The sequence below is a fragment of the Hyperolius riggenbachi genome, chromosome 8 (genome assembly GCF_040937935.1).
Source record: "Hyperolius riggenbachi isolate aHypRig1 chromosome 8, aHypRig1.pri, whole genome shotgun sequence".
NCBI lineage: Eukaryota > Metazoa > Chordata > Amphibia > Anura > Hyperoliidae > Hyperolius > Hyperolius riggenbachi.
This window is the reverse complement of record NC_090653.1, coordinates 261,237,023-261,262,660: the sequence shown is the minus strand read 5'-3', so window position 1 is coordinate 261,262,660 and position 25,638 is coordinate 261,237,023. Positions and strand designations below refer to the sequence as shown.

The window sequence follows — 25,638 nt, the reverse complement described above, 5'->3', positions numbered from 1 at the left end:
CCACCTCGGGTTCTCTTTAAGACATACCCCTTCCACACCCCTAGTTATGAATATTACAAAGAAATCATAAGCAAAAGATGTAGTTTTATCATCCAAACTGCACTATTCCTTTCTATTATTCATTTTATTTCATAATATGTGAAAGAAAGAAATATATTCATTTAAAGGTCAGGTCCGCAGTAAAAAAACAAAATACAAGATCTACTTACCTGGGGCTTCCTTCAGCCCCTGGCAGCCTATCAGTCCTTCTCCGCAGCTCCACTCCCAGCCGGTCCCCTCCACAGATGCCGACCTTGCAGCCTGGAGCGTTCTGCGCAGGGACAAAAGTACTGCGTCTGTGCAAAACACTCCAGGCCACGTCAGCACGAGCTGCATGGCCGTGAACTTGCACAGGCGCAGCAGCCGCCGACCTGGTGAGGTCAGCATCTGTAATGGAGAGGAACGTCTGGGAGGGACAGATAGGCTGCTAGGGGCTGGAGGAAGCCCCAGGTAAGTAGGTCTAGTTTCTAGTTGAAATTACCCAGGGCTTCTAATGCCCCCCCCCCCCCCCCACAGACATCCTGTGCCCGCGCAGCCACTCACCGATGCTTCGGCCCCGCCTCCGGTTCACTTCTGGAATTTCAGACTATAAAGTCTGAAAACCACTGCGCCTGTGTGGCCGTGTCCTCGCTAATGCTGATGTCACCAGGATTGTATTGCGCAGGCCCAGTACAGTCCGCGCCTGCGCAGTACGCTCCTGGTGACGTCAGCGGGAGCGAGGACACGGCAACGCAGGCCCAGTGGTTTTCTGACTTTAAAAATGGAAATTCCAGAAGTGAACAGGAGGCGGGGCCGGAGCATCGGTGAGTGGCTGCGCAGGCACAGGACGTCTGCAGGGGACCATTAAAAGCCCCGGGTAAGTTCAACTCATTTTCCCCCGACCCCCCTACAGTGTCCCTTTTAAAGCATGAGAATAAAGTTTAGAGTCAAATTAAAACATTTTTCAGGAGAAAAATACATATATTTACATAGATCTGCACATCAGTCCTGAAAGAGGGACACATGAGGAAGAAAGAGGGACAGGGGCACTGGGTTACCAAAGAGGGACAGTTGGGAGCTATGCATATGTCCCCCCCTTGTCATTCACTTAGACTTAAAACTTAGACTTTTTACCTGTAAAACCAAAATAAGCATAGTAGCCCTATTTAGGATTCTTTATCATCAGTCTTAGTCTAACTATTTAAAGCGTACCTATTCTGTAGTTTGCTTCCTCCACTTCTGCTGGGTTTTGTGCTACTTATTTAACCATATTCATTTTTTTAATACACCATAATTGGGTTTAGGCTTCACCAGAGGAGGTGGAAGAAAACACATGGAATTATTTGAGCGGAGTACATGATGGAGTCAAGCCGTCCCTGGGCTGGTTATGTACTTAGCTGTTCTTACATTCTAGGAAAAGCATCATTTCAGATGATACCGGGGAAATGGCACCGTGACATCCAGAAAGAAGTGCCAATCCAAAACAACAGGCATCAACAGGCACATTCTGCACCGGAATACAGGAAAAACAAACCTTTACTGTATGTGCAAAAATAATGACCAATGAGTCTAAGAGGAACCAATACAGCAGAGTCCCGGCTATCTGGCACCCTACTAACCGGCAGTCTAAACGATCTGGCAGTAAATGTGGGGGAGCATGGGGGGTGTTACTCTGATTATGCAGAGCAGTGGGCAGCGGACATGACTTACAAGTGCTCCAGTTCTTTAGCAGTATCAGTTCTTTAAAGAGTACCTGAACTGACATGAGAAATTATGACAAACATGGGTTCATATAGTCTTATTCCTACTTCTAACTTGCCTGTGTTTTTTATTTTTATTAATTTCATGCAGAGAAGGCTCCTGGGTCCTGAGTACTTTATTATTATAATTATTAATATAGCGCTGACATATTCCACAGTGCTTTACAGAGTACATAGTCATGTCACTAACTGTCCTCAGAGGAGCTGACAATCTAATCCTACCATAGTCATAGTCTAATGTCCTACTATATTATTATTTATATAGCACTGACATCTTCTGCAGCACTTTACAGAGTACATCGTCATGTCACTGACTGTCCTCAGAGGAGCTCACTATCTAATCCTACCATAGTCCTAGTCTAATGTCCTACCATATTATTATTATGTATTTATATAGCACTGGCATCTCCTGCAGCACATTACAGAGTACATAGTCATGTCACTGACTGTCCTCAGAGGAGCTCACAATCTAATCCTACCATAGTCCTGGTCTAATGTCCTACCATATTATTATTATGTTTTTATATAGCACTGACATCTCCTGCAGCACATTACAGAGTACATAGTCATATCACTGACTGTCCTCAGAGGAGCTCACAATCTAATCCTACCATAGTCCTAGTCTAATGTCCTACCATATTATTATTATGTACCGGTATTTATATAGCACTGACACCTTCTGCAGCACTTTACAGAGCACATAGTCATGTCACGGACTTTCCTCAGAGGAGCTGACAATCCAATCCTATTATAATCAGTCTAAATGTCAAAACATATTATTATTATGCATTTATATTGCACTGATATCTTCTATAGCACTTTACAGAGAACATAGTAGTGTCACTCAGTGATGTAACGATAAAGACAAAAGAAATACAGAGAGCCTAATATAGTGTAGTATGCAAAACAAGGGGTTGGAAATGAAAAGTATATAATGTATATACTCACAAACGTGGGTTACCGCCTAGGCAACCACTGTATAGGCAGGTGAGGAGATTAGACCTGTCCTCACTCAGGATTAAAAGTCGCTTTCTGTAGATAAGGAAAAATGGGGATCAACCGCTTCACCAGGGGTGGATATTGATAATGTAAGAGTGAACAGAGGTGCCTGTAGGATAAAAGGTTCTAAAAGGCTTAAAACACCTCAGGAGGTGGTGGTGGAATCACCTCCCCGAAGCAGGCAAGATACCGTCAGTTTTATGACAACAGGTTTATTAATATGCTCCAAAACAAACAGTGTGACGCATTTCACGGGTATGTTCCCGCTTCCTCAGGCAATAAACAGATAGGAGTACATAGTATAGTCTCAAGGTCACGAATAGCGCCTCTGTGCTATTCGTGACCTTGAGACTATACTGTGTACTCCTGAGGAAGCGGGAACATACCCGTAAAATGCGTTGCACTGTTTGTTTTGGAGCATATTAATAAACCTGTTGTCATAAAACTGACGGTATCTTGTCTGCTTCGGGGAGGCGAGTCCACCACCACCACCTGAGGGATTTTAAGCCTTTTAGAACCTTTTATCCTGCAGGCGCCTCTGTTCACTCTTACATAGTCATGTCACTGACTGTCCTCAGAGGAGCACACAATCTAATCCTAACATAGTCTTAGTCTAATGTCCTACCATATTATTATTATGTATTTATATAGCACTGACATCTTCTGCAGCACATTACAGAGTACATAGTCATGTCACTGACTGTCCTCAGAGGAGCTCACAATCTAATCCCTACCATAGTCACAGTCTAATGTCCTACCATATTATTATTATGTATTTACTGTATATAGCTCTGACATCTTCTGCAGCACATTACAGAGTACATAGTCATGTCACCGGCTGTCCTCAGAGGAGCTCACAATCTAATCCCTACCATAGTCCTATATGTCCATTGTAGTCTAGGATCAATTTTTAGGACAATGCCTATTAACTTGTTCGTATATTTTTAGAAGGAAACCTGAATGCCATGCAAACTCTGGCAGATAGCGCCCCGGCTCGGATTCAAACTAGGACCCAACGCTGCAAACCGAGAGTGCTATTCACTACACCACCGTGCCATGAATGGAGCCATCGTTTTTTATCATTACTAACAATGAATATCATTCAAAACAGTCCGCCAGGACAGGCTGGTCTACACAGACGATAATCACTGACTTTCACTGACATCCGGACACCTTTTTTTCACATGCATATCGGCCGACCTGTCATTATTCATTTCAAGGGACACCGGTGTACAGAGCTTCAGTGGTTAAAGTTTGTGAAGCAAAACTAAGAAGTAAAAGAAAGTCCTTATCTGTCACATGGCAGAAACACTCATTGCATCCATCACTTCTGCCGGGTTCTGTGCTTATCATTGAGCTTTTTGAACACAACTTTGAGTGTAGGCATCACCAGGGGAGGCGGAAGAGAAGGCAGGGAATTAGAAGCTATATTTGAGCGGAGTACATGATGGAGTCAAGCCGTCCCTGGGCTGGTTATGTACTTAGCTGTTCTTACATTCTAGGAAAAGCCTCATTTCAGCTGATGCCGGGGAAATGGCACCGTGACATCCAGAAAGTAGTGCCAATCCAAAACAACAGGCACATTCTGCACCGGAATACAGGAGAAACAAACCTATACTGTATGTGCACAAATCATGAAGCCTTACCAAAGAGTTAAAGTGTACCCGAGAGGGCAGGGTATAAAAGTATTATATATACGTGGGGCACCTGGGGCTTCCTCTAGCCCCCTCCACGCTGATCGCTCCCTCGCCACCTGGATTGTCCAGTAGATGCCCCCTGCACATGCATGGTACTACTGCGCAGGTGCAGAACGCTGCCAGCCGCGAGGAAAAAGGGGGGGGGGGGCGCGTGCGAGCGGGCTGGGTCTGACCCTGACTGGCGGATCGAACGGGACATCTACCAGACAATACAGAAGGCGGTGGCGAGGGAGAGATTGGTGTGGCAGGGGCTGAAGGAAGCCCCAGGTAAGTATAAAACTTTTATAATCTGTTGTTGCAGGTACACTTTAAACACTTAAGTACCAGCGGTCTCTGCCCCTTAAAGTGTTCTGAAAGCCAGCATTTCTACTTTGCTGTAAAAGACTCCTCACAGCTTGAAAGCTACTATCCCATTTTTTTTAGCAGAACATCACTGAAATGGTTAAAGAAAAGCGCTTAGTCCTGCTATTCAGCTTCAATCCGCATCCAAACTGGAGATAACAGTATCTTTGTTTACATTCCAATGTTGTTAGAATGTGTGTAAACACAGTCTAACAAGTGAAGGAGCTCTCTGTGCTTCAGACACACACACAGAGTTCAGAAAAGCTCATTAGAAGATGTTAATATATAATAAAAAGCAGTTTGAAGAAAATGCAATGCCAGCTTTCAGGGTACGATAAACTACACTTTGGAAACTTGTAATTTGTAAACAGACAATATTACTTATGCACAACAGCAAATATGATACCTGTATGAGTAATAAAAAGTAGGAAAACACACTTTTATTCAATGTTATGTCGGAGTTTTAGACTGCTGGTACAATAACAACGGAATCCCAACGAACCGCCACGCATACCCACTGCAGTCACCGCCGCACGCCGGGACCCCCAGGACATAGACTCTGCCATCTCTATAATGGCAGAGTCATGTAAGCCAGTCAGGAGCCGCTTTCATTGGCTACTGACCGTGTCTATCAATGTAAGCCAATGGGAGCAGCTTACAATGATAGATACGGCCAGGAACCAATGAAATCGGCCCCTGACCGGCTCACATGACTCTGCCGTCATAGAGACAGGCAGAGCCAGTGAGCTGCGGCGAGACACGTCGGGTTTGAGCAGGGTGATCAGCGGGGAGCGACAGAAACAGCGAATGCGCGCTGCGGACGGTGATTGAAATCTACGCCCTGCCAGCCAGGAGCCCACCAAAACAGGACGTAGATTTGAATCATCGTGGTCCGAAAGTAGTTAAAGAGGGAACATAATACATACATATATACATATATATATACACATACACATAGATAGATAGATAGATAGATAGATAGATAGATAGATAGATAGAAATAAGAACGTAACATGATTCAGACTACCTATTTCACCTTTATTATTCTAGTTTTAGTGGCAAAAACTCTTCTTAAAGGACAAATGAAGCAAGAGGTATATGGAGGATGCCGTGTTTATTTCCTTTTAAGCAATGCCAGTTGCCTGGCAGCTCTGCCGTTCCTCTGCCTCTAATACATTTAGCCACAGACCCTGAACAAGCACGCAGCATATCGGGAGTTTTACATTAATGTCAGATCTGACAAGATTAGTTGCATGCGTGTTTCTGGTGTCATCTAGACACTACTGCAGCCAAATAGATTAGCAGGGTAGTCAGGCAACTGGTATGGTTTAAAAGGAAATAAATATGGCAGCCTCCATATCCCTCTCACTTCAGGTTTCCTTTAAGAACAGAGACAGTCAATACGATGCTTATATTTATGGTTTGCGTGAATGTTTCATGTACAGTATATTGTATGAAGCCAGGATTATTTTGTATCCAATTCCAACTAATTTGCATTACATCTGCATATAAGGCGGAGTCATCAGTATCTCGATGATCACCTCTGTTTAAAGGATACCCGAACTGACATGTGACATGATGCGATAGATATGTGTATGTACAGTGCCTAGCACACAAATAACTATGCTGTGTTCCTTTTTTTCTTTCTCTGCATGAAAGAGTTAAATATCAGGTGTGTAAGTGTCTGACTCACTCCTGACTTACCTTTTTACCTCGTTCTTGCTCTCAGAAGCCATTTTCTACTAGGAAAGTGTTTTATAGTTGGAATTTCTTATCAGTAAGGGCCACTTACATACCTGATATTTAACTCTTTCAGGCAGAGAAAGAAAAAAAGGTACACAGCCTAGTTATTTGTGTGCTAGGCACTGTACATACACATGTCTATCTCATGATATCACATGTCAGTTCGGGTATCCTTTAACAACAGTTTTGTGAAAGTATTCTTCCAATCAGGCAGGCAAATCTTACCACTCCAATCAGATCTCCTCGCCCGTATTCACCGACCAACTTCTTCTTCTCATCGTCCTTCCTGATGACGGAGCGGAGGCGACCATTCAGCACTATGTAAGTGCAGTCTGATTTATCCCCTTGCCTGGGAGAGGGAGATATGTACGTATGTATGTAAATAGCAGGTCATTCATACATTGGCTGAGCACTTTATTAAAGAGGCCCTGTAGTGACATATAGTAGAATGCAGTCAATTATTCAGGACACCCACTTTTATGGCAAATATCTTGGTTTCAGCATCAGAAGAACTTCCTAAATACTGTATATATCTATTGCTGTAAACGGATATAAAGCTCTGACCTCCTAGTGATGTCAAAGCCTAGGCTGTTTAGCTATGCGGTAATCTCCTCCCAGAGCATTCTGGGAGACCAGATATATTCTGCACTGGTATTGGAACTCTAGAGGACCCGTTTCCCCTAGAGCGAATCTGCATGCGTTTCCTGCATGCAGATTCGCATAGACAATACAAATGGATGGGACTGTTTCCACTTGTCAGGATTTCTGAGAGTTTTCCTAAGCAGAAAAAATCTGCACAGTAGACCCTGCAGAATTCGCACCCCGCACACCGCTATGCGAATCGCCGTTAATGTATTTAATAGGGAAATCGCATGCGGTTTTGGCATGCGTATTTTACCGCGATTTTGCATGCGATTTCGCATAAAAAGTAATGTTAATTCACACAGGCAGTGACATGGTTAAAATCGCATCAATACTAACCTATGCAAAATTGCGGTAAAATACGCATGCGTAATCGCACCCGCATGCAAATTCGTCAGCAGGGGATCCGCGGCGATTCCGCGCCGCACAAGTGGAAACCAGCCCTCAGTAAAAAAAAAAAATACGTAAAAGCGTGACCCGACGGAAATTACAAAAGCCGGCAAAAGCGGCAGTTGGCTTGAGAAGATGGCGTATGTCGTGAGGGCTGGAGAGAAGCACCGCGGAGGTATGTAATGGTGCTAACCCAGAACCCCACAGCCACAACAGCCCACTCCATTACTAATCGCCCTTATGGGGAGGTTTGTTTTTTTAAAAAGGAAAAACCCTGCTCATGTCGCTTTAATGCTAACCTGTCAGTCCCTCCATTGCCCGCCTATCCCACAAAGCATACAATTCCAGATCCTAAGGATGGCCATACACATATACAGTGGCTTGCAAAAGTATTCGTCCCCTTTGAAGTTTTCCACATTTTGTCACATTACTGCCACAAACATGAATCAATTTTATTGGAATTCCACATGAAAGACCAACACAAAGTGGTGTACACGTGAGAAGTGGCACGAAAATCATACGATTCCAAACATTTTTTTACACATAAATAACTGCAAAGTGGGGTGTGTGCGTAATTATTCGGCCCCCTTTGGTCTGAGTGCAGTCAGTTGCCCATAGGCATTGCCTGATGAGTGCTAATGACTAAATAGAGTGCACCTGTGTGTAATCTAATGTCAGTAAAAATACAGTTGCTCTGTGACGGCCTCAGAGGTTGTCTAAGCGAATATTGGGAGCAACAACACCATGAAGTCCAAAGAACACACCAGACAGGTCAGGGATAAAGTTATTGAGAAATTTAAAGCAGGCCTAGACTGCAAAAAGATTTCCAAAGCCTTGAACATCCCACGGAGCACAGTTCAAGCGATCATTCAGAAATGGAAGGAGTATGGCACAACTGTAAACCTACCAAGACAAGGCCGTTCACCTAAACTCACAGGCCGAACAAGGAGAGCGTTGATCAGAAATGCAGTCAAGAGGCCCATGGTGACTTTGGCCGAGCTGCAGAGATCTACAGCTCAGGTGGGGGAATCTGTCCATAGGACAACTATTAGTCGTGCACTGCACAAAGTTGCCCTTTATGGAAGAGTGGCAAGAAGAAAGCCATTGTTAACAGAAAAGCATAAGAAGTCCCGTTTGCAGTTTGCCACAAGCCATGTGGGGGACACAGCAAACATGTGGAAGAAGGTGCTCTGGTCAGATGAGACCAAAATGGAACTTTTGGCCAAAATGCAAAGCGCTATGTGTGGCGGAAAACTAACACTGCACGTCACTCTGAACACACCATCCCCACTGTCAAATATGGTGGTGGCAGCATCATGCTCTGGGGGTGCTTCTCTTCAGCAGGGACAGGGAAGCTGGTCAGAGTTGATGGGAAGATGGATGGAGCCAAATACAGGGCAAACTTGGAAGAAAACCTCTTGGAGACTGCAAAAGACTTGAGACTGGGGCAGAGGTTCACCTTCCAGCAGGACAATGACCCTAAACACAAAGCCAGGGTAACAATGGAATGGTTTAAAACAAAACATATCTATGTGTTAGAATGGCCCAGTCAAAGTCCAGATCTAAATCCAATCGAGAATCTGTGGCAAGATCTGAAAACTGCTGTTCACAAACGCTGTCCATCTAATCTGACTGAGCTGGAGCTGTTTTGCAAAGAAGAATGGGCAAGGATTTCAGTCTCTAGATGTGAAAAGCTGGTAGAGACATACCCTAAAAGACTGGCAGCTGTAATTGCAGCAAAAGGTGGTTCTACATATTGACTCAGGGCGCCGAATAATTACACACACCCCACTTTGCAGTTATTTATTTGTAAAAAATGTTTGGAATCGCGTATGATTTTCGTTCCACTTCTCACATGTACACCACTTTGTATTGGTCTTTCACGTGGAATTCCAATAAAATTGATTCATGTTTGTGATCCAATGAAGTAGAAGACAAGGAAGGAGGCACCGCTTCTTTTGTAAAATCCCTTTATTCCGGTGGGGGAAGATGCAGGTACATGGCAGTGGGGGCAACAGAATTTCAAAGAAGGGAAAGTTTTTGATTGGGGCCAACCAGTAAGGCGATCTAGGAATAAAAGGAGAAATCCCAAAGAGCCTAAAGATTACTGGACCACCGACTCAGGTTCTAATTCAAGTCCAGACGAGGGTAGCCCCAAAAGAAAGCCCAAACCTAAACCCAGCCCCAAACCGATCATTAAAAAACAAGAATGTGCCGAGGTCCCTTTAGACACAGAATCCGCAGGGGAGGACGGCGACGAACCCGCCCCCAAGCGAGTCAGGACAAGGAGAGTGTCATGGGGGAGGGGGACATATGGGAGGGGCTATCGCAAAAGGAGATAAATGACCAATTAGCTGCCAATGTCGAAAGTGAATTACAGATCATTAATCTAGCTGCTGTTGAATTGCCTGAAGGCTGTATGTCAGTTCTGCAGAAAGGCCTTAACTTCTCAGTTACTGCTAAGTTTGACTACTTTGGGTTCGAGGTTGACTGGTATAAGACTATACGCAAATTGAATATCACAATGTGGCGTTTAAAGGAGTCTACACCAGATCCTGTAGAGATGAAAGTGAATAAGTTTACTACCATCAGTAACCTAGGTTATATAGCCCCTAGTCTGAATACTGCCACAGATATGGAGGCTCTGTTTAATCTACAAGCTCTACTGGAAGAGAGCGAGACTGGCCTGTATCCAGGAACTGCTTTGGAAGTTAACAAAGAGAACTTTCATCCATGCAAATCAGTAAGAGATTTTGCCACCACACCAGGCTCTGCAGTGGACATTTTCAATCGTCGGGTACTGGCAGATATGCAGGCGCTCATCTATCCTAAAGATGCGCCGAATATCACTGAAAGTGAGAGGAATGCTCTAGACTGGCTGAGAAATAACGAGCAGATTGTTCTGAAAAAGGCAGATAAGGGGGGTAACCTCGTAATCATGCCAACTGATTACTACCTGAAAGAAGCGTTGAGACAATTGGAAGGCCCTGATCAGTTCTATAGTAAATTAAGGCAGGATCCTACCCCTCGTTTCAGCACCGCCCTACAGTCCCTACTTAGGAGAGGAGTAGAAGGTGGTTTTATCAGCAAAAAAATGGGAGAGGGATTGTTGCCAAAATTTCCAACCAGGCCTGTCTGGTATTTTCTCCCCAAGGTTCACAAGGATCCGGTCTGTCCGCCAGGTCGTCCGATTGTGTCAGCCAGGGGGTCACTCACGGAACCATTGTCCAAATTTTTGGACTTTAAACTCAGGCCATTCCTGGAACATGTCACCACCTTGGACGTCCTCAACAGGCTGGACGACGTGAACCTTGGGGAGCATGCCAGGCTGGCGTCAATTGACGTAGTTAACCTTTACACAAGGATCCCACAACGTTTAGGCACCAGGATTGTTGGTGAATTGTTGGAAGAAAAAGGCAAGGACGAGGTCTGGGTTAAGTTCATTTGTGAGTGCCTGTATTTTGTGATCTCTCACAACGCTTTCTTATTTAACGATACTTGGTATCAACAAAACTCAGGAGTAGCTATGGGGACCCCGGTAGCACCAACATTTTCCAATCTATTCCTTTGGGGGTGGGAGAGCAGAGTGGTTCTGACAGAAAGAAACCCTTATAAGGCCCTCATAGGTTGTTGGTACCGTTATGTGGATGATGTCCTGTTAATTTGGAACGGCAGCGATAGCCAATTTGATCAATTCTTGGGGTTCCTCAACAATAATGAATTTAACATGCAATTTACAGGAATATTGGGAGGGGATAAGCTCCAATTTTTGGATTTGGAACTCTTTGTGAAGGAGGGCCAAATCCTATCAAAAGGCCATAGGAAATCAACTGCAACCAATGCTTTACTCTCTAGTACCAGCTACCATCCCAGACATACAATCAAGGCTATACCCTATGGCCAATACGTGAGGCTCAAGAGGAACCACTCCAGGAGGGAGGACTTCCTTCACCAGAGCCGTGAATTAACGGCACGTATGGCCAGTCGGGGATATAGCATGATTGAACTTAATAGAGCCTTCCGCCGGGCAGACAGGTTGGAAAGAACAAATTTGTTACAGCGCAAGCCTCAGAAAAATATTCAAAAAGAATACAGTGCCAGTCAACCTCTCACGTGCGTGTTCGACTACACTCCAATGGCTGATCAAATTAAATCGGCCATATTGAGACATTGGCATATTCTCCAGGGAGACTCTCTCCTTGGGGCATATGCCCAGACCAAACCCCTAATTTCGTTCCGGCGGGCGAAAACGATTGGTGACACAGTGACCAGAAGTGAATTCAGGAGAGTAAAAGCCTCAAATTGGTTGCAGAGATGCATCCCTACTGGAAATCACAGGTGTGGTAACTGTAACCATTGCCACCAATTCAAACCGGGACGCAGCGTACAGTTAGGTGGTATTACACTTACTATTAAAGATTTTCTACACTGTAGATCGAATCATGTAGTGTATTGTATTTTGTGTAGATGTGGCTCTTTTTATATAGGGCAGACAACTAGAGCACTATGCACCCGCTTCCAGGAGCATGTAAACTCCATAAAGACAGGGGTAGGCGCAGGGAAACTGATTAAGCATGTGAGAGAAGGTCATGGTGGTAATGCAGAGTGTCTGCAATTCTTGGGCATCTTGACAGTTCCTCCACCTCGTAGAGGAGGGAATCGTGAGATAATGCTTTTACAGCAAGAGGCTAGAATTATTTCCCTAACAAAAGCTTGTGGCCCCTTAGGTCTTAATGATAGAAATGAGTTACACTGTTTCCTAAATCCATATTGAAATCCTCTCTCTAAGTCCAGTTATGACCCATGTAAAGTTGGAGATTTTATGGTGAAAAACAATGAAATATCTATTAGTCTATTAGGCTGTGTTCTATCCTTAGTATGTGATGTTACTCTGTTCTAAACTAAACTAAATTAATTATTTCTATGCAATATCCGCTGAGAGGCTATTTTTAATTGTTTTTATTATCTATAATATTGTCCGTTATGAGAACCTTGAGTTGTGTTTACTTTCTGCAGGAGGCGCGTCCTAGTTAGGGCAGGCAGAGCCAATGAACTGTAAGAATCGTGGGACGTGGATGCGGGGAGACCCGCTGCTCGCCTATTGGCTGGAGCTTCCCATCTGATTCGATGAGGTAGGCTGTTGCCGCCCTATGCGGAAGTGTTTCCGTAATGGATGCGCTCCAGCGTGTGACACGCAGACTCGTTCTCTTCCGGACAAGGGGGCGGGTCGAGGCTCCCTCCCACTCCTGAATTATTGGTTAATGCGGCTGCCAATGACGCTAAGCCCTCTGGGTAAGTGACGGCTAGCAACAGCTATTGGCTGTAGACCGGGAAACTACCTATAGAGAGGCAGGGAGGCGGTTCTCATTGCCTTTAGTCCAATGAGGTCTTTTATTTTCGGACAGGAAATGGGAGTTGGCAACGACCTGCACCTAAGCATTTAAGGAGTGCTTTTATAATGTCTTTTGTACAATCTGCCTCTGAAGAAGCTGGTTTAAACCAGCGAAACAGCTGTCAGGCATCTGTTGCCCCCACTGCCATGTACCTGCATCTTCCCCCACCGGAATAAAGGGATTTTACAAAAGAAGCGGTGCCTCCTTCCTTGTCTTCTACTTCATTGGATCCTAAGCTGTCTTCTGGACGTGCACGCTCTTGGTTCCCATCTCCGGTGCGTCTGCCCTGCTGCATTTGGTGCCAGGTACTGTGCCTCCTTTTCCACTTCATGATTCATGTTTGTGGCAGTAATGTGACAAAACGTGGAAAACTTCAAGGGGGCCGAATACTTTTGCAAGCCACTGTAGATTTCCACCCAATGTTCCAAAGCAGTTGATTCCTTTCTGAAAGGGATCTGATTCAGAAATTAATAGATTCCTACCACACACATGCATCGATTGTCAAGGCGGAGTCAATCCAAAATCAAGCAAACTGCAGCCATACACTGTTCAATGCAGAGCAACGCTATAGGCCATCATTCTGACCCTGCTTTACTCCTGATCTACCCAGATTTTGTGTTTTTTAGGTCAATTTTTTATCGAAATCAATCAAAAGTCTATCAATCAGACATTTAAAAGTAATTTTCATCCGAATTGATCACAGTCATGGAATTGAGTGGGAATATGTATGTGTGCATGGACATCTTTACTTCACCTACAAAGCCTTGAAGAGAATCTGTAATCAAAAAAAATTCCTCTGGGGATACTGACCTCGGGAGGGGGAAGCTTCTGGATCCTAACCAGGCTTCCCCCTGAAGTGTGAAGAGGTAAATATTTACCTATCTGCGATCCTGTTCAGGCGCACTAGCTGCGCTTCATTCGGGTTAAGGTTAAAGGGAAGCAGAGCTAACCTAAAGAAAAGATTCTATACATACCTGGGGCTTCCTCCAGCCCCATACGCGCTGATCGATCCCACGCCGCCATCCACCGCTGCCCGCATCTAGGAGAACAGACTACCGTCAGTGACATCATCGGAGCTGCGCTACGCAGGAGAAGTGCGCCCTCTACGTATCTCTCCATACACTGCTGCAGAGATACGCAAAGAGCGCACCTCTGCTGCGCTAGACTGGCTCCGACTGGCGGCAGAGCGGGGTCCCGGTTCTCCTAGATGCGGGCAGCGGTGGATGGCGGCGTGGGAGCGATCGGTGGGTATGGGGCTGGAGGAAGCCCAGGTATGTATAGAATCTTTTCTTTAGGTTAGCTCTGGTTCTCTTTAAAATAGCCAATCCTGATGGATCCGCTCTGCTGCGCAGGTGTGAGTCTATTTGCGCCAGCGCAGTAGAGCGGATACGATCAGGCTCTGCTATTACCGCCTATCTCCGTGCTGAGAGCCGCAACAGCGCCCCCGCTGGAGCCAGGGAAGGTAAATAAATCAGCGCTTATCAGGCTTGTCGAGCCAGGATTGCGGGACCCTTCGGGGGAGCCAGCGCTGGTCTGCCTGCAGCTACAGGGATGGGGAAGTCTCATTAGGACCCTGAGGCTTCCCCCTCCCAAAGCAAGTATGCCCCAGAGGGTTTTTTCTTTACAGAGTCTCTTTGAAGTGTACCAAAGATGGCACTGTGTGTATTTAAACCTATCTGAGGCTTCCTCTAGGCCCATAAGGTGTGTGGGTCTTCCTTGCCATCCTCTCCGGCCACTTAGTTCATGTGTTATCGCTCCCGGTAATCTGGCCAGTCGTGCGCTTCTGCAGACTGCCCACGCATGCGCCCCAGCTGCTCTCCCGTCCCCGGGAGTGTTCTGCACCTGCTCAGTACAACTGCCCTGGCTGTGGAAGCGCAGCATGGGGTGCGCACGCAGCCGGGCAGATTACCAAGAGAAATAACACGTGAACGGAGCGGCCGCGGAGGAAGGCAAGGGAGCCCACGCACCTCATGGGGCTGGAGGAAGCCCCAGGTGAGTATAAATACACACATTAGTGCCATTTCTGGTTTGCTTTAATACCCAGATACCACTCTACAGGAGACCTCTGTTCTATTAACAATATTCTTCCTTTCTAGTCACCTCTTCTCATATTGTCTCATACACCGGTTTATTTCGTCATGCCGCAGCGTAATAGTCAGGGCATCATTGTAATGATCTTACCTATACACGGCTCGGCCAGCCTCCACCTCCATCCAGTCCAAGGCAAAATCAATCTGTCTGACGAACGGGGACATCCTCTTCACCACTGTGTGGGCGACTCCCAGGACCACGCTGGGCTGATCCCGCATTATACTGCAAACAGAACACAACACATGATGATGAAAGCTGCAAACCTGGCATGGCGCAAAACTATTTCTTAACCATTTCAGCCCGCGGGGATTTTTCACCTTATGCATCGGGGAAATTTTCATCTCCCATTCATTCGCTAATAACTTTATCACTACTTATCACAATTTTTTGATCTATATCTTGTTTTTTCCGCCACTAATTAGGCTTTCTGTGGGTGGTACATTTTGCTAAGAGCCACTTTACCGTAAATGTATTTTAACAGGTTTAATAAGAAAAAAAATGGAAAAAATGCATTATTTCTCAGTATTCGGCCATTATAGCTTTAAAATAATCCACGCTACCATAATTAAAACCTATGTATTTTATTTGCTCGTATGTCTCGGTTATTATACCATTTAAATTTTGTCCCTATCACAATGTATGGCGCCCATATTTTATTTGGAAATAAAGGTGCATTGTTTCCGTTTTGCCTCCATCACTATTTACAAGCTTATAATTTAAAAAATGTTTGTAGTATACCCCCTTCACATGCATATTTAAAAAGTTCAGACCCTTAGGTAACTATTTATGTCTTTTTTTTTTTTTTTTAATTGTAGTTTTTTTTTCTATTAAAAATTTTATTTGGGGAATATTTTGGTTTGGGACATAAACAGTAAATTTTTAATGTTGCTTTATGTGTAAATTGTAATGTAAAAAAATTGTAGATGTAGTTTTACTATTTGGCCACAAGATGGCCACCTTCATTTTTGTTTACCCTCCTTGTACTTCTCGCTAAGCGGAAGTACAAGGAGGATGCGGAAATCAATCCGGGCAGAAGAACTGAAGCCTCACAGGTGAGCGCTTCGGTTTTTCTGCGGGGGACAGGGATCGGTGATCGGGAACCATGTTCCCTTTCACTGATCCCAGGGCTACCGGGGGACACAACAAGGATGCGGGAGCGTGCCCGCGATCGCAGGCGGGAGCGCGCCCAAGCGCGGGAGCGCTGCAGAGCTGCCGCCCGGACGTGAGCTTCACGTCCGGGCGGCGGAAATGGTTAAAGTGGGATAAAACTATGATATAACATTCTATAAAAAAGTGTTTTCCTACTTTTTATTACTCATACAGTGATCATATTTGCTTTTGTGCATAAGTAATATTGTCTGTTTACAAATTACAAGTTTCCAAAGTGTAGTTTATCTTGCCCTGAAAGCTGGCATTGCATTTTATTCAAACTGCTTTTTATTATATATTAACATCTTCTAATGAGCTTTTCTGAACTGTGTGTGTATCTGAAACACAGAGAGCTCCTTCACTTGTTATACTGTGTTTACACACATTGGCCTCGATTCATAAAGCATTCCCACATGCGGAAATGCTGAAAACAGATGACTTTACCGACAACTAAGCAAAATGTGTATTCATAAAGGCTTTTTCCGCATGAAAAGCCGACATTCGCGAGCAGAGCGATAAATCACCGCCTTGTGCGGTGATTATGTTAACAAAAGTATCAAAATGCCCATTCATAAAAATTACCGCAAGCGGTATGCGGCCGGGGATTACCGCTACTTCGGGATGTAGCGATAACCATGCGGAACACGTGCAAGTGAATGGGACAGACCTCCCAAGCAGAAGCACAGAGAGCAGCGCACGGAGGGACTCCGGCAGCTTCCTACGTTTCCGCATGCCTTCCGCCAGCCTAGAGTGGGAGATCTCAGCTCTGTTATCGCAACTGACATAATTTTATGAATGACCACCCAGAAGTGTGAAGTTTCGTGCGCGGAGTTTTCCCGCACGGATTTCATTACCCGCACACACTTTCATGAATCGAGGCCATTGTAACAAGATTGGAATGTAAACAAAGATATGGTTATCTACAGTTTGGATGTGGATTGAAGCGGAACAGCAGGACAAAATGCTTTTGTTTAACCATTTCAGTGATGTTCTGCTAAAAAAAATGTCTGGGCTAGTAGCTTTCGAGCTGTGGGGAATCTTTTAGAGTAAAGTAGAAATCCTGACTTTCAGACCACGTTAAAGGGAGTTGTAACATCAAATAATAAAACACTGCCAAAAAATAATTAGTGCCCCAAATATATATATGTAAACATCATTTTATTGTAAAATAGGTCCCTATATGTCCCTCATGTTTTTTTTTCTTTTTACCTGCATTGTGGGAAGGGTTTTTTTCTCCTAGCTACAGTATCAAGCTTATCTAAGCATACCAATAACAGAAAGCTTCCTATTTTGGATAAAATAAGGAAACTATGACAAAAAGGTAACTGAACCCCCCCTTCCTCCCCCCAACAGGGAAGGAAAATTAACATTGAGCTGGGTTGAAAAAAGAAAGAAAAAGTAAAGGGCAGAAGTCACTTTTAGCATCACAGAGAAACAGTAAAGGTGGAAAACAGCAGAAATACTTTTTTCATTCCACATTTTCCCTGAATCTGACAGTGAACTCTAAAAACAACAGGATAGGAAGGCTAAATAAGTAATTTCTCCTTGCATTTTTTTTGTCAGTTAATTAGTGTTAGATTTTCATTCCACTTCAAAGTGAGGTGAGCCTTAAAGAGAATCTGTATTGTTAAAATCGCACAAAAGTAAACATACCAGTGCGTTAGGGGACATCTCCTATTACCCTCTGTCACAATTTCGCCGCTCCTCGCCGCATTAAAAGTGGTTAAAAACAGTTTTAAAAAGTTTGTTTCTAAACAAACAAAATGGCCACCAAAACAGGAAGTAGGTTGATGTACAGTATGTCCACACATAGAAAATACATCCATACACAAGCAGGCTGTATACACCCTTCCTTTTGAATCTCAAGAGATCATTTGTGTGTTTCTTTCCCCCATGCAGCTATCTTCCACTGAAGTGTCAGGCTGTTTCTTCCTGCAGAGTGCAGACAGCTCTGCCTGTATGTATTTCCTCGGTATGTGAAAGCCCAGCCAGCTCAGAGGAGGATTTATCCAGCTTGTAAAAGATAATAGAACAGAGAGAAGCTGCACTAATCTAAATAACACACAGCAGTGTGCAGAGAGGGGCCTGGAGGGGGGAGATGCATCACAGAACCACAACACTGAAGAACTTGGCAGCCTTCCAGACACAGGCTGACAAGTCTGACAAGAGAGAGATAAGTTGATTTATTACAGAGATGGTGATAGTAGAACGTGCTGCAGTAAGCCAGAACACATTAGAATAGCTTTTGGAACTTGTAGGACGATAAAAAACAGGATGCAATTTTTGTTACGGAGTCTCTTTAAGTGAAAATAATCTTATGAGATCACATTTTCTGTGTCTAGTATGGATGATAAAGAGAACATTAGTAACATGGAAAAGTCTCTCATATTTTTATTTACAGTTTAATGGCTTAATTTTTAAGATTGCATCAGACTGTCACAGCTGCTGTTTAGAATCCACAAAGCTGAGAGAAGTAATAACCCTTTGAACTTTCCTGCATTTAAGCCTCATTAGAAGCCTTATCTCACTGTTTTAGCCTCTGTTTATTTTTATTTTTTTCAGAAAACCTGAGAGAAGTGGACAAGCTCTTTTGCATACATAACAACTCAATTTTTTTTAACTCTTGCTGTACTGGAAAACAGAAAGGAACTTCAGAGAATGTCTTACTAGGGCTAGTATTATATGTACCTATGTTTATCTCATCGGGTCATATGCCACTTCAGGTATACTTCAAAAACTGCTTCCAGACTAATTGAAATCTATGCCCTGTTTGGCACCAGTTATCCCTGCCAGGGCGTAGATTTTGATTATCTCACCGCACCCTTCCGCCGTTACCCCGCTGCTGCAGCTCACTCGCTCTGTGAGCCAGTTAGGAGCTGATTTTATTGGCTCCTGACCCAGTGATCACCGCAATTGTCTGTGATTGGCTCACAGTGATCACAGGGTCAGGAGCCAATTAAATTGTCTCCTGCCTGGCTCACGGAGCTCTGCAGTCATACGGACAGCAGAGCAAGTGGGCTGCAGCGACGGGAGGCGAGAATGGCGAGAGAGACGGGTCCATGGGGCGTGACATCAGTGAGCCCCGGGTTCTTTTACCAGAAAGTCTCTGGTCTTCAAAGGAAAAATTGCAAAATGTAAACTGCATGTAAACACATACATATGTTTCTTCCAGAGTAATATGAGGTAGAAATTACTTTTCTCCTATGTTGCTGTCACTTACAGCAGTTAGTAGAAATCTGACGGAACTGTATACTTTTTATTTGTGTTTTCATGTATTTTAAATTGTACAATTTTTCGTAACAGTGATCCTTTAAAGAGTAACTGTCGAGCATAAAATAAAAAATCAATTCTTTATTTTTATCTGGTAAACAAGTAATGAGGATGCTAACCAGGCAATCCAAAAGTTAAAAATCACTCTTATTTTTCTTCTCCATTAAAAACATTCCCCAGTTTCCCTGGCTCTTATTTGGTACATCTACCGCACAAAGGAAGTTGCAGGGCATGCTGGGTTTTCTTTTTTCTTCTTTACTTTTACCTCAGACTTAACTAATGCAGCCTGATTGGCTGAAGCCTCTTTCCCTTCTGTTTTGTTTTCCCACACCTCTGTTCCTCTCTGATTGGCCAATATTTCTCAATGCACTTTCTACTGCAGTGCTGGATGGGAGTGTCTGAAGACTGGGAGGGGGGCGGACAATGATACACAGACAGAGTAAGGGAGGAAATGATGTCAGGGTTGGCTTCAAGATGGACGAAATGGAAAATCCCAAGAGGAATTGTCTCTTTTTTTTTACTATAAAAAATTTACAAAAACCAAAATATGGACAGTGCAATATATATGTTATGTACCGTAGGTAAAGAAAGCACTTATCTACTTATATATGCGTTTCTTTTTTTCTGAGATAGTATGGCTGACGGATCCACTTTAAGGGACCAGAGATTTCTGGTACTTAAAGCGGAATATAACCCTGCATTTCAACTTTGCTCTAAAACATTATTTACAGTATATTATATGCAACCAGCATTTTTTTTTTACTAGACCACCATTGGAAGGGTTACACACAGCTTTAAAGTTCCTGGAGATTTCTGCAGCATCCGAAGCTGAAATAGATACATTTTGTTTACATAAATGTATCTAAGTGTTGAATGTGACTCATCTCTCTGACTGAGAAGGAGCTGGAGGACAGCCAAAGAGTGTGTAACATTTCTCAATAGATACATATAACTAAATAGAATGTAACAATCTGAACTTCTGCATATCTCTCCCGAAACCTTTAAACCTCTGTGTTTAACCCTTCCAATGCTGGTCTAGTAAAAAAAAAGAATTTCTTTTTGCATATAATATGCTGTAAATAATGTTTTAGAGCAAAGTTGAAATGCAGGGTTATATTCCGCTTTAAGTAATACTAGTGGCTACACCCGACACATAGGTCCCTGAAGTTACATAGCAAACTCCCCTCTGTACAGCAGTCTACTCACTTATGATCTTGGCTTCTATTACAATTTGCTACCGGAATGTTCAGTTTGGGGTTTATCTGAGGTATAATGATGTGTCGTGACTAAAAGAAACCTCTGTATGGCTTGAGGTTGCCTCTGATGTGCGGCAATATGTTGCTCAGCACATCTATAAAAGATAGCTTTAATTAAATTGTTCTATCGGTGTACAGGCAGAGTGGTGTGAAGAACAGTCTTAACCCTAAACATTCTGCGCTATCCATCATGTGACTCATCGCACGGCTGTGTCTATAACATACATCTTCGCGGTACAAGACGTTCTGTAAATAAACACTCTTAAAGAGGTATAATCAGCAAACGGCAGAACTTATTGCCTTAGGAAACTTGCAGAAAACTAAGTATAAAGCATACTCCTTTTAGGGTCATTGGTTTATAAGTCTGCACAAAGCAAGAAGTAAAATATTGTTTCCCCTGCACCATACATTGCTAGATTTACTGTAATGGAATAGTCATTTCACAGAGTTAAAGGATCCTCCCCATCCTCAGGGATGCTGGCTCTGCGTACGCACCGGGAGACATAATGAGCAGTGATCAAGGAAAGTAGTGCGACTCCGCTTTCATACCAGGAAGTCCAGCAGAACGCCACTGGATCTAATGCCTGGCACAAACCATGCAATTTCCCGTGAGATAGACGGGTTGAATGAATTATTTCCGACAGGTCCGATCAGATTTCCCATCGATTTTGTATAGAACTGATTGGAAAATCAGAAATACGACTGAAAATCAGATCGGACCTGGTCGCAAATAATTGATTCGCCACATCTATTTGATGGAGAATTACATAGTGTGTACCAGGCATAAGAGAGTGCAGAGGGATAATGTGGCCACACACTATTCAATTAAAAGATCAAATTTTACACCAATTTGATCATTATGATTGGTTGCCCCGAAAAATCGAAAGCTTTTCTTCATTCGTTCGAGAAAATCTGATCGAATTTCCAGTTTTTATTTGATAAAGGAAGATTGGGAGAAGTGGATTTTTCTGATCAATTTTTATGAAAATTGAATGGTGTGTGGTAGATGGTCAATTTATTAATATATACACCCTAGCAATTTTCTCAGAGTTTCCAATCATTTTTATCATAATTGGGGGGAAATGATCACAGGTGTGTGGCACATTGGTCAGATTTGTTAAATGTTACAATCAGTCAGAAAAATTGATTGCAATTCTTGAATTGAACAGATATTTAAAAATTGTATGGTGTATGGCCACCTTTAGGACAAAAGGTCGAGGTCTGTCGGGAAATCTGACGGCGTTCCTGACGCACACTCGATCAAGCCCTTGCGACCAAGATTTTCCAGCAAGCCCGATCGATCCTCCCAACCGATTTCAGCCAGGAATCAATAAAAACGATTGATCTGGTGGTCATGCTGCGGCATCGATTCTCCTCCCAGTCGATAAAAAATATTGCACCCTTATTTGACTTTCGACCTTCACAGAGATGCAGAGCAGGTTAACCATGAAGAATGCACTAGAATGCACTTTCAGTGTAGAGAGGAGACTGAGTACCAATCCTGCTCATTAGGGTTTATTAGTGATTACACATTTAGGCATGCCAGAAACAGTACAGGTAGAGATACCAGCCTTATAGCCGTTTGTGGTATCACCGCTTCCTCAGAGACCAAAGTAGGTAATACCGGCCCGTACAGCAGTTTTGTGGTATCACCACTTCCTCAGAGACCAAAGTAGGTAATACCAGCCTTAAAGAAAACCAGAGACGAAGCACCCTCTTGTATTTTACCTTACAAATCAGTGGGAACATGACAGTAAACACCTAATCTGCTCTTTGTTTCATTGTTCTCTCTTTAATCTGACTGTTATCACCTCTGATAAGAATCCCAGACTGAGCACTCAGTCTAGCTTTGCTACGGAAAGATTATAGCTGAGTCTGTCTTCTCTGGTGTCTTTTCAAGCCCAAGCCTGCCCCCTTGTGGCTCTGCTATAATGTCTCAGCTATAATTATTCCCTGCAAAGTCAGACTGAATGCTCAGTCCGGGATTCTTATCACAGCTGATAACAGACACTTTTAGCAGTGAGGATGAAACAGAGAGCATGGTAAGTGCTTTCTCTAATGTTCTTACTGATATATATGGTAAAATACACAAGGGTGCTTCATCTCTGGTTCCCTTTAAAGCCATTTGTGGTACCACCACTTCCTCAGAGGCCAAAGTAGGTAATACCAGCCTTACAGCCATTTGTAGTATCACCACTTCCTCAGACGCCAAAGTAGGTGATACCGGCATTACAGCAGTATCACGGTCACACCCCTTCCCCAGAGACCAAAGTAGGTAATACCAGCCTTACAGCCGTTTATGGTATCACCACTTCCTCAAACGTCAAAGTAGGTGATACCGGCCTTACAGCAGTATCACGGTAACACCCCTTCCCCAGAGACCAAAGTAGGTAATACCAGCCTTACAGCCGTTTGTGGTATCACCACTTCCTCAGACGTCAAAGTAGGTAATACCAGCCTTACAGCAGTATCACAGTAACACCCCTTTCCCAGAGACCAAAGTAGGTAATACCAGCCTTACAGCCGTTTGTGGTATCAACACTTCCTCAGAGGCCAAAGTAGGTAATACCGGCCTTACAACAGTTTTGCGGTACCACCGCTTACTCAGAGACCAAAGTAGGTAATAGCCACTTTAGTCTCTGAAGAAACAGTAACACCGCAAAACGGCTGCATGGCCGGTATTACCTACTTTGGTCTCTGAGGAAGCAGTATTACTGCGAAACGGCTGTACGGCCGGTATTACCTATTTTGGTCTCTGAGGAAGCGGTGATACCACAAAACGGCTGTAAGGCTAGTATCTCTACCTGTACTGTTTCTGGCATGCCTGTAACGTCTGTGTAATCATTAATAAACCCTAATGAATAGGATCTCTACACTACAACCATAAAGTGTAACTGTCGGGCATAAAATCAAAAATCTATTCTTTTTTTTTTTTTATCTGGTAGACAAGTAATAAGGATGCTAACCAGGTAATCCAAAAGTTAAAATCACTATTAGGGCTAGTTCACACTTGCTTTAAAGAGACTCCGTAACAAAAATTGCATCCTGTTTTTTATCATCCTACAAGTTTCAAAAGCTATTCTAATCTGTTCTGGCTTACTGCAGCACTTTCTACTATCACAGTCTCTGTAATAAATCAATGTATCTTTCCCCTGTCAGACTTGTCGGCCTGTGTCTGGAAGGCTGCCAAGTTCTTCAGTGTTGTGGTTCTGCTATGAACTCCCCCTTCCAGGCCCCTCTATGCACACTGCCTGTGTGTTATTTAGGATTAGAGCAGCTTCTCTCTTCTCTCGTATCTTTTACAAGCTGGATAAATCGTCCTCTGAGCTGGCTGGGCTTTCACATACTAAAGAATTACAGACAAGGGCAAAGCTGTTTGCAGGAAGAAAAGAGCAGCATGAAACTTCAGTGCTTGAGAACAGGGGGAAAGAAACACACAAATGATCTCTTGAGATTCAAAAGGAAGGGTGTATACAGCCTGCTTGTGTATGGATGTATTTTCTATGTGTGGACATACTGTACATCAACCTACTTCCTGTTTTGGTGGCCATTTTGTTTGTTTATAAACAAACTTTTTAAAACTGTTTTTAACCACTTTTAATGCGGCGAGGAGCGGCGAAATTGTGTCAGAGGGTAATAGGAGATGTCCCCTAACGCACTGGTATGTTTACTTTTGTGCGATTTTAACAATACAGATTCTCTTTAAAAACGTATCCGTAGCTACGTTTTTTGTCCCGGACAAAAAACTGAGCCACGGATACCAATGTTAAAAATAGGAACAGTACAAACTTAAGTTAAAAACGTATCCGCGTGCGATCTGCGGAATACGTTTTTAAACCCGGAACGCAGAGTCCGGACTTGCAGCATTTTTAACGGACCCGTATACACGTACGGGTAGTGAAAATCAATGGAGAAACGGGCCTCCCTCTTTACTGACATTTTGGGACACTGGAAACGGATCAGTTTCCAGTGTCTCTTGGTGAAGGATGGGGCCGCCATGCTGGAGGGGGTAGCAGCCAGGATGGGGGGCTGCAGGGAAAGCGGCGGCCAGGGGGGTCACACCCCCCCCCCCTTGCTCACCTGGGTGCCCCCCCGTCCCCGCTCCCCCTCGCCCATTATGTAATAAATTGTACCTAAGGAAGTTCGGCGAGCCGGGCACTTCCGCCCACACCGCTCGAGTCACTTCCTGCGATGCCGCCCAGTCGCCCACTGAAATACAGAGGGCGGCATTGCAGGAAGTGACTCGAGCGGTGTGGGCGGAAGTGCCTGGCTCGCCGAACTTCCTTAGGTACAATTTATTACATTATGTGCGAGCTGGAGGGGGAGCGGGGACGGGGGGCAGCCAGGTGAGCAAGGGGGGGGTGTGACCCCCCTGGCCGTCGCTTTCCCCGCAGCCCCCCGTCCTGGCCGCTACCCCCTCTAGCAAAAAAAAAAAAAAAAAAAACACGCAAACTGATCCAGAACGTGTGCTGCAAAAAAGGCAGCACGGATCCATTTGCGTTCCGGTTTTTGACAATCGGAGCCCGGACCGCAGATGCGTCCCGCACCCGGAGCTAGTGTGGCCCTAGCCTTACTCTTCTTGTTGATAAATGATCATTCCCCAGTTTACCTGACTCTTATTTGGTACACACAAAGTTTTGCACGCACAAGGAAGTTGCAGGGCATGCTGGGCTGTCCATTTTTGCTTCTCTACTTTTCACTTAACTAATGCATCCTGATTGGCTGAAGCCTCCTGTTTTCCCCTCCCACACCTCTGTTCCTCTGATTGGCCAATATTTCTCATGCTGAGCCATTGCACTTTCTATAGTGAAGGGCGGGCAATGCATACACAATCAGGTAGGAGAGTGTAAGGGAGGAAATGACATCAGGATTGGCTTCAAAATAGCCA

The 25,638-nt window shown here is 44.1% G+C and overlaps 1 protein-coding gene across 3 annotated transcripts in view; it reads right to left on the bottom strand.

Annotated features, from left to right (window-relative positions):
• Positions 1 to 25,638, bottom strand: part of PNPLA7 (patatin like phospholipase domain containing 7) — a 412,399-nt gene that overhangs the window by 211,521 nt on the left and 175,240 nt on the right. For all 3 annotated transcript variants that reach the window (XM_068248745.1, XM_068248744.1, XM_068248743.1), the window contains 2 exons: positions 15,166 to 15,297; positions 6,785 to 6,908 (listed from right to left, as the gene is read on the bottom strand). In XM_068248745.1, coding sequence (XP_068104846.1) covers positions 6,785 to 6,908; positions 15,166 to 15,297 — 256 coding nt within the window. The remainder of the gene's footprint in view (positions 1 to 6,784; positions 6,909 to 15,165; positions 15,298 to 25,638) is intronic.